Source organism: Embiotoca jacksoni, unplaced genomic scaffold (genome assembly GCF_022577435.1).
Source record: "Embiotoca jacksoni isolate LCO1_2020_lvr unplaced genomic scaffold, fEmbJac1.0.p SCAF_6, whole genome shotgun sequence".
Classification (NCBI taxonomy): Eukaryota; Metazoa; Chordata; class Actinopteri; family Embiotocidae; genus Embiotoca; species Embiotoca jacksoni.
Genome location: NW_027185414.1, coordinates 22,618,558 through 22,628,138, shown reverse-complemented (window position 1 = coordinate 22,628,138; position 9,581 = coordinate 22,618,558). Strand labels below are relative to the sequence as shown.

Below are 9,581 nucleotides of genomic sequence, written 5' to 3'. Positions count from 1 at the left end.
TGATGTTTTACATATTCAACACAAATATTGAGACTTAAATTAATAAGTTTTCCTTCAAGCGGCACTTTTACAGTTGTGTATTTTTCAATAACTCAACACACGTGACTGTCTTGTCAGATGAATGTGAAATCATATTCTACAGTGAGTCCTCGATGTCTAATGTGCTCAAAGAGTTATTTCCCAGCTTAATTCACCGAAAAATGAAAAAGATCTGAGCAAGAAAACACAGTAAACAATGTAGAGAATGTGTAGAGACACGTTTTCTTTTCTTTTTTTACAAATTGATACAAATACACAAGATACAGATACAAAACCTTTGACTGCTGAGTGCTGCCCATGTGGTCCAGCATTGAATTGCACCTGATGTGGCAGAAGAAACACGAATAAATACACACATGCAACCGTAACGAATATCTATTAGCTGGAATGCACAAAACCTCCCAAGAGCTGCTTGTGGAAACGGACGACAGAAAAACACATTTTGTTCTTGTGTTTTGTTTTTTTCAAACAAGTGATATAAAATGAAAACGGGAGGGGAAAAAAAATAATGGGAAGTGATTCAGTGAAAGGTTTCAATATCTGCTTTTTTCCTCTTAGCAGTGACACACTCCTGAGACCTTTGTGAAGGAAATGGATCAGTTCATGTGAAAAATATTCAAGTCGGCACTCAAAAGAGTGGCGATGGTTATTTTACTTGTGGTCTAGGAAACGGGGAGGGGACGGGGGGGGTGTCTCGCTAGGAGCGCTGAGAGCTCTCACACAGCTTTGCGGTGGTACTCTGGGGGGGCAACCTCGTAGTCACTGGCACTGAAGAGGGTGGACGAGTTCTTTACCAGGTACCTGAAGGAAATCGACAATTGACTGTCATTGTGGAGCGAGAGAGAAGTGGCTGCTGCTGAAAGCTCAGTGGTCGTCGTGTTTTAGATTACTTTCTAATTACCAACAAACATCTGATATGTACAAAAGGAATTTTGAACGATAAAAGGGTGAAACCTGTTTGCCCCTATCTTTTTGTAAAAAAACAAACTGTGGAAAACCGAGGAAATGAGCATACTGTTGGCAGGTTAAGGCAGCTCGAGGCTAAATCTCCAGTGCTTGCTGCAAAAAAATGTACAAGCTCTACAGAAAATAACACTTTTTACTTCAGAAAATGTCAGACAGCTTGCTTGTACAGTGTTTTAATAAGTTAATTGTCCCTTCTTCTGGACAGATAAATTGATGTGTCTGGTCCTTTATGAGTATGAAGGATAATACGCCAGATGACAAATGAGAATAGAGCTGCAGTAAAATGCTGACGTCCGCATGAAAGGACAGTGTAATTATTGAAGCGGAAAAAAAAAAACTCTGCATGTTCACAATCCATACATTTTCTAGTCTGATGCTCGAGCTGAAGACTTCAGTTCCATATGAAAAAAAACAAACATCAAAACTCTTATCTTTATTTTTGCCGATAAGCCACGACCTACAGACTGTGCACTTTCTGAAAATGCAACATAAAACGTGTGCTATAGGTAATGTAATGGTACGAAATGTCACCATTCAACTGCCTGAGAACTGCATTTAGCTCAGTCAGTGTATCTGTGTCCGCAGTGGGATTCAGAAACAATTTCTGTCTTTGTTTTGATTTTACATAAACGATCAAAAAGATTTAAAAAAAATCAACTATTTTCAATATTCATTCTGATAAACTACCCAAATGTAAGCTCTATCAGTCATAATGCGCCGAGACAGGTGCAGTCAGTCTCGGCAACAACAAAAAAATACTCTCGGGAGCAGAAAATCTATTTCATGTCTTTATGTTTTAAAGCCTGACTGCACTAACAGACTGTGGCTGTAACAAGACAGTTGAGAATCAGCGAAACATGACATGGAGTCTCTGGTGGTCGGCTGGGAGTTAAACCTTACTTGAGGAAATCTTGGAGGTAAGTGAGCAGCAGAGCCAGACTCTTCTCGTCTAGTGGAGTGTAGGCCAGCATGGCTCCGATTCGAACTGTTGGTGGAAGAAAACGGATGTGAGAAGCGCTGCAGAGGGAGACGGCAGGCTGAAGGAGATTCAGGACTGATTTAAAACTGTGTGACTGTAAAACTGCGTCAGAAAAGAAAAACGCCTATGTTTGTTTGTCCATTTGTTTGCAACCACAGATTACAGTAAATGTTCTAACTATTACTTTTTATACTCCAGCTGAAAAACATTAAAACCACTGACAGGTGAAGCGTGAAGTTTAAAACAACAACCCAACAATAAATCCTCCATTTGTGAGGATTATCATGTTTAATTGTAATTCATCTGATTGAGAGAAGTATTGATTTATTTAAATGGTCATTTTTGGATACTGTAATTTGCGGTGCTGTTAAACTGCACTGGGTTATCCTGAGAGGTGTTCCTAATATGTTGTCCCTCTGTTGAAATGAATTGGGTCGACAAAATATTAGGAACACCTCAGAGTACAGGTCAAAATCAGACTGAATAGCAACTGAACATTATAATCCTTGGGTTATCGGTGAGCTGTCGTATTAATTGTATTTAATTTAATTCATTTAATTGTATAATTATGTTATAATTGGGTATTTTTGAATTTGTGTGATCAACTGTAAACTTTTACAAAAAACAGAAAGTATAATGTTGCCATGGATACACCGAGTTGCTCTGTGAGCAGCAGGATGAGTCCGGTTTTATAATTTGTAAAATTACATACGCCAAATTACCTATTTATACAGACTTATTATCTTGTAATACGGAGATGAAAGGAAGAGATGATTTCTCTGAGAACATTTCTCACTATAATTACGAGAGCGGTCTTTTGTGACTGCAATGCGCCTCAGTAGTTTCCTAGTTAATTCTGTAAATGAAATACCTGAGTTCCTTTGAAGGTTTAAAATGTAACACTGGAGTATCAAATCTAACATCAATATGACAAGTTAATTTCAAAACCTGTGTTTGCTTAAATATTTGTGAAATCTGAAGAATTCATAAAGAGTCATGTTTTTAAGAGAGATCAGCTTCATTCTTCCGTAACTGTGCCAACACATTGAGCTCAACATCAGATATTCATTTCTGTTCATCCTCCAACGGTTATGTTATGCTCGCCTATCATTAGATCTTTGTATCTAATGAATAACATCTATTATCAAATGAGCTAAATTACCATTTAGAATCCAGATGGGTCATTTTAGTCATAAGAAAAATAACTGAAATTATCAATAATTTCTGTTTGTTGACCTGAGTATAATTGTGGGGTCTTGTAACTGTGCATGCGTTATTTATGATGCGCACTGTGTGTAATCTTTAATGCCTCAACAATATTGATAGAATAATGTGGTCTGAAATCAATTTGCTGCTTGTACAGTGGAACTTATTTTAGACAGAAAGTTTTTTTACAACTGGACAAAACAGCTAAAAAAAAAAAGGAAGAAAACAAATATTCCATTTTACAAGACTCACTTTAAATTGTTAACTTGAAGTTTGCCTGCACTTCAAGAAAGACGATTATTTCAATGAACTTTTGAGAGCAATGATGCTTCAATTTGGCTTCTCAGTCGTCGACATTTCTTTTACAAAGAAATAGAAAAGAACAAAAAAAAAAAAAAAAAAAAAAAGTCATAGTTATTTAATAATATAATTTCATTATCTTTTAATAAGTCACTCTATGGAAGACAATGCCTCAGTGTTGGCATGTGTGTGTGTGAGCTGCATGCATGCTGATCGCCTGTGGCGGCATTTAATGTGTAAAACAGAATGCAGGAGTTTCACGGGTCTTTACCAAAGAGACGCAGCAGGTGTGGCGCTCCGTACACCTGAGACATCGGCATGTCTGGGTGTTCAGCTAGGATCTCGGCATACTGCGGCCTCTCAAACTTGTACAGCAGCTGAGTGCCCAGCATGACGTTGAAGTACTCCCGAATCCCCGCCACCACTTCGTTTACTGCAAATTCCCTAAGAGGACAAAGAGTTACATATTTGTCTGAAGAGAGCTGCATTCGGAGGTGACAAGGAACTCTGACCCAGATCTATTTACTTATTACTATTATTATTATTATTATTATTTACCTTAAATTTGTTCTTGTTAATTATCTGAGACAGCACACGAATGCACCAGTCCTACAAGACTCCGTTACTGAACAACGACACCAGAGCTTAAGATTACAGCAGGGGTACTTTTCGTTGTATTTTATTGTTTTTGAAGAAAGAATCTAATTTTAGCGAGTTCATTTTCATAATCCACTGAAATGAATAAAACCAAAACGCAGTCTAGAAGACAGAAAGAAAGAAAAAAACATCTATGCAGAGGAAAAAGGAACACATAATCTGCTGTAAAATAATCATAATCATTTAAATGCTATACAATTTCACAGGGTGTAATTAAGGTTGAGGTAAACTGCACAAAACTGTCAGAATCATTTTCTTTACAGGACACCAGGTTTCTCTACTTTGACATTATTCAGAGAACTACGGGGTGTTTACTTACTTATTGTCTGAGTTTCCTTTCGATTTCTTGTAGTTTGCATAGTCCTCCAAGACGGTCTCTACATTCTTCTTAGCGGGTAGGTGAAATAACTGGGAAGCAACGAAAAATTATTATTTTAGTCAAAAACCTTCAGGTTGGTAAAATTGTCAAAACATCAACACTGAAGGTAAATTACAAGGATCCCTACATATTATTTCTTTCTTTTTTTTTTTTTAACCAGGAAGTCCCATTAAGATCAAAATCTCGTTTACAAGGGAGACCTGGCCAAGAAAGCAGCTGTACAAATTCACAAACATTAAAATGCAGCATACACAACAAAATATACAAAATCCACAATAAAACAGCAAAACATGACCTCTTAAAACTCATGTTCTTCGGCTCACGTACAAAGCATGTCTCTCGGACTGTGTTTTTTCATCTTTGCAATGTTGCCAAGATCTTGGACATCCTGTCTCGGTACGATGTGGAGAAATCTTTCCTTGCATTTGTTACTTCCAGGCTCCACTACTGTAATTTGGTATCGTCAGGGTGCCGAGGTCGCTCTCTGAAAGGCCTCCAGCTGATTCAGAAGGCTGCTGTGAGAGTGCTGATGGAATTTCAGGAGGGAGGGCATATTTGCTTCATTTTAGACTTTATTAATCCCACAGTGGGGAAATTTAGTCGTCACAGCGGTATAGAAACACTTTCATTGGCTTCACACAAAATCAAGAATAGATTCTGCTCCTCACATACAAAGCCTTAGAAATCAATCTCCTTCTTACAATACAGATGTTTTTGTACCCTGTTATCCCAAAAGAACTCACCGCTCTCCGGATGCAGTCCTACTTACGATTCAGAGACTTTACAGGACAAAAATGGAGGGAAAAGACTTTTGTAACTTTTTAAGACTGAGCTCAAAACGTTCCATTTTAATAAGGTTTACAATTACGGCCGGCTAACTTGACCTTGAACTTCCCCTCGTTAAGTTCTCCAGGCATTTGTCACTACTGCGTGTTGTTTTTGACATTTCCTTTAACGTTGATATTTAATTGATAAATATAATATAACATGTTTTAGCATGTTGTTTTATTATTCCTTGACTTTCATATTTTAATGTAGTGGTTTTTTTTGTGTTTATTTGTAAAGTATATTGGGACTATGTTCCTTGGTGATTTTGCATAAGTAAAATAAATATTGTTACATTGCTCAGCTAATGCCTCCTGTGTATTGCTCTGACTTTGAAACAATGTTAGTAAGTTTTGGCATCATTTCAAAGTCTACCGAATTCTAAAGAAAAACAAAAGAAGGAATTAATCTGCACTTTTAAGCATTTTCTGACAAAAGAATTGAGGATTTTTGTTGATTTTTGACATGTTGTTTTTCCACTCTTTTTTTTTTCATTTAAAGATCATTAAGTTTACAAATGGTTGTTAATTAAGTATTTCCATTATTAGATTTCTCACAGGTAGCTTTTATAAACAAGATACATCAAATATATATACACACATATATATATATCTTCTACTTTTGCTGTGTTGTTTGTTTCACCTGTTTCTGTCGGGTGATGAGGTCCCAGTCGTCCACCAGCCAGGGTTTCAGCTCCTCGGGGATCTTCACCTTCACCTCCACACGGTTGGTGAACATCTCTTCCTGAACACAGAAGACACACACATGTAACCACATCTACTTCACTCTACAAAACATTTCAAATTTCTGTTACAAAGACACAAACAAGAACACAAAATGAAAAGCTTTACTGCAAAAACTACTGTGTGATGAGAATTTTCCAAAATGAAACAGCAGGAAATTGTGACTGATATCAGCTTCAATGCACACATGAATACTGTTATCTTTTGTTGACAGCCTGGTTTGTGTCCAGTTACAGTAATTATTTCTACTCTTAGCTGCATGCTATCGATATTATCTTCCGTTTTCCTTCTGAGGAACATGAGGCTATTCTATTCACCTGAGATGGGCCACATTGTGAAACTCTGTGGTGAAAGACCTACTGTGACCCACAGGGGACATCGGTCACAATCATAAAGGAAAAACTGACTCTACAAAGAACTTGCTGCTTGAGCAGCATGAAATGAGAAAGATCAAGGACCGCTGTAGAGCCTTTCATTTAAAATGTCACTGTCATTTTAAACACTTTCGGGCCTTCAAACCCTGATATCTCAATATTTTATTATTCTGCTCACACTTCAGGAACAAAGCTCAGCTGGCAGTTTAATGAAATAATCTCAAGTCACATCATCAGTTGTGGTTTGCGTACAAAAGCCAAGTGGTGAAGTGGCTCCCAAACACAAAATCTTTTCCAGCTTTATCCACAAATAAAATGCCATGCCTTTAACGGTCTAAGCAACATCATCGTGTAAATGTGGCTCCACAATGTTAACTGATGATACATACACTCTCCACGGTTGGGTCAACCCGAGCCCTCTTCTTCCGTGGTCCCTGGGGCGGTTCTCCGCTGCTGGTGCCTTCACCCGGCCCTGGGGCTGAACGAGACACCCATCCACAGCTTGTGAATTATGTAGAAGTGTTTTAATAAAAGTTCCGTGAGATCCAATTGGAAGGTAGTGAAAGCATTTCCTTGTTCAGAACAGATCCATAACAGGATCTCTAAATACCACAGTGATTTCAGGCATAATGGATGAGCACGTAAACAACTGCTTGTAATGTATTCTATATCCGTGGCTCCCAGAAAGCAGCACTTCAACACATGTTATTTGTTAATACATTTTTTTTCCGGGTGATTTTCAAAGAATCTATCAGCCTCTAATTTAGTCAGTCATGAAGTACATCTTACATATACTGTATTGTTGTTAAAGTGCTCACAAGGCAAAATAAAAGGCAAATACAAGCAAAAATAAATGTCAAAAACACAGACGATGGGATGTCTTTGCCATTTTTAGATATTTTGGTATTAGCTAAAATAGTGCATGAGCCTGTGGTTCAAATATTCAAATGTTACTGTCTAGTTCTGGTGTACTATTAATGAAAAACGTGTTGAGTACAAATATTTTACTTACTCTTCTGTTTCGCCTTTTTCACTTTCCTAGGATGCAAGAAAAGGACATTTTAAGTGATACTATGATATTAAACATGATCCTTGGTACAGACTAGTGCTGGGAAATATCATATCAGTTTTGTTATATGAGACTAGAGTGAACCTAAAGTCAGCTGGGACAGCCTCCAGCCTCCTGTGACCTTGATCAGGAAATAGATAATGGTTGGATAAGAGACTCAATATTGTCTTCGATGTTAGATATTGTGTTGTTTTTTTCCTGGTTTTTAAAGGCTGCATTACAGTAAAGTGAAGTGATTTTCTGAACTTACCTGACTGTTGTATTATTTGTTTGTAGCCACTCAGTCTTTATATCCACATTATTTGTCAAAAATCGTATTGGGTTAATATTATGTGAAAGCACCAGCAGTCATTCCTACAATATTGCCGTAACATCTGTAGCGAGGAAGTTGGTCAAGTACATTGTGATATTAGATTTGACCATCCAGCCTGAGTACAGACACCACATCCAGTCCAAGCACGCATACATTACTCCACACACTGTTTATTGTCAGATGAATTGACAAGAGGTAGGAAAACACTCTGGACACTTACAGATCAACATTTTTCTGCTGCACAGCAGCAATCTTCTTGCTCGGTGCTAAACCCCTCATCTTTCCCTCAACATAATGGTCCCTGGAAAAGAAAAAAGAATTAGTGAGGATTGCTTTTACTGACCATTTGCACTGTCCGAATGTTTTAACTCTTAAAGCAGGGAAAAAAATAAAAAAAATTTAGGTTTAAAATTGAGTGCAAATGATGTTGTTTTGTTGAAGAGCTTTTAGAAAATGATTTACAAACAATTAACATAACAGGTATTTATTTTATTTTTTTATATAAAGTAAAAAATGTCTCAAAAACTCTAATCTTTTTGCACAAACAGGTACACTTACTGATTGGCCTTTTGAAGCTCTTTTTGTTTCGCAAGGTTGCTGTCCACATATTTGAGAACTCTGCTTTCAGGAACCCATTCATCCCAGCTGCAAAAGAAATAAACATCTTACACCTTGAAACTGCAATTGCAAGGAGATATTATTCACATCACATACATACCAAAGGAAAAAAAAAAAAAAGCAAAGACAGAAAAATCAAACTGTATCTACAGAAAGCTGCTCACTTTTTGTTCCATCCGCTGTAATGAATGAAGTATTTAATCTGCTTATCCTTTATGTTGATCTTGACACACTGAAACGAGGAAACGCACATGGCTGCGTTAGTCGGTGGCTCTGTTTTGCAGCAGTTAATGAACAACCAATACACCAAACAGAGAGGGAGAGAAAGTAGTGAAACAAACCTTTGCCTCATAAAGCAATGGCCCATGAAAGCACAGGACTCTTTCACCTGCAAGGAGGGAAAACTAACGTGAGGAGGAAAAAAAACAACAACAACAACACACCATAATACACAGAATAACCACAACATGTTCGCGTGAAACAACTCGACATAACACAATGAAGGTTTTCAGCTACGTTGTTTTTTTGAACATAAATGTTTAACCGAAGGAGCACAGCGACTCTTTTTGTGTCACTTTAACGCAGGTTGTTTTTTGTTGTTGTTGTTGTTGTTTTTGCAGCCAATACACAGCATTAAACAAGCTAGCTAACCGTTAGCTTAGCCTTAACGTCTGCCTTTAAACGAGCTTTTTTTTTTTTTTTTAGAAGATAAAGATTTTTTTGGGGTGTGGGGGGTTATGTTTTAATTCAACTCGTTCACATTTGTTAGGCTATAATAACCGGCGACTGGCGAATAACTTCTTTTGTCGAGCAGCAGCAGCATCCACAACAACAACAAACCCGCCCCCCTTCTTCCAGCCGTTAACGAGGGCATCGTCCGTGTTCAGGGGTTGTTGTTGTTGTTTTTTGTTTTTTTCTTTCCGGGTACCGACCTTCTTGAAATTTAGGTTTAGGGTCCTGTTTTGGCGCCATTCACAGACTCAACTGATCGAATCTCTGAATGATCAAATTCGTGCATCGCCAGAGTCCATTTCTTCTTCCAGGCACAAACACCTCCGACATCGGCGCCAGGGCGAAGGAGAAGCCGAGAATGGCCTGCTTTGCTGCGGGTCA

The 9,581-nt window shown here is 37.8% G+C and overlaps 1 protein-coding gene across 2 annotated transcripts; it reads right to left on the bottom strand.

The window, feature by feature from the left end:
- Positions 1 to 238: 238 nt before the first annotated feature.
- Positions 239 to 9,581, bottom strand: LOC138213357 (mortality factor 4-like protein 1). 2 transcript variants are annotated; one of them, XM_069174411.1, is made up of 12 exons: positions 9,401 to 9,578; positions 8,810 to 8,856; positions 8,633 to 8,700; positions 8,409 to 8,495; positions 8,071 to 8,151; positions 7,481 to 7,506; positions 6,858 to 6,946; positions 5,994 to 6,095; positions 4,467 to 4,555; positions 3,762 to 3,934; positions 1,906 to 1,990; positions 239 to 840 (listed from the first exon to the last, which is right to left on the bottom strand). In XM_069174411.1, the coding sequence occupies exons 1-12, from the start codon at positions 9,438 to 9,440 to the stop codon at positions 756 to 758; spliced, it is 972 nt and encodes a 323-aa protein (XP_069030512.1). In that variant the 5' UTR covers positions 9,441 to 9,578; the 3' UTR covers positions 239 to 755. The 2 variants fall into 2 exon arrangements, 1 of the variants encoding a protein (XP_069030512.1); XR_011179517.1 differs by lacking the exon at positions 239 to 840 and adding an exon at positions 3,443 to 3,549 and having other exon boundaries at positions 1,903 to 1,990; positions 9,401 to 9,581.

Bases quoted from the DNA above. Each gene is read 5' to 3' on its own strand.
- LOC138213357 (XM_069174411.1), bottom strand. From the start codon at position 9,440: ATGGCGCCAAAACAGGACCCTAAACCTAAATTTCAAGAAG. The intron at 6,096-6,857 runs GTATGTATCATC...TTCTGTGTTCAG, and splicing joins TTGACCCAACCGTGGAGAGT to GAAGAGATGTTCACCAACCG. The intron at 3,935-4,466 runs GTAAGTAAACAC...TTGTCCTCTTAG, and splicing joins AAAGGAAACTCAGACAATAA to GGAATTTGCAGTAAACGAAG.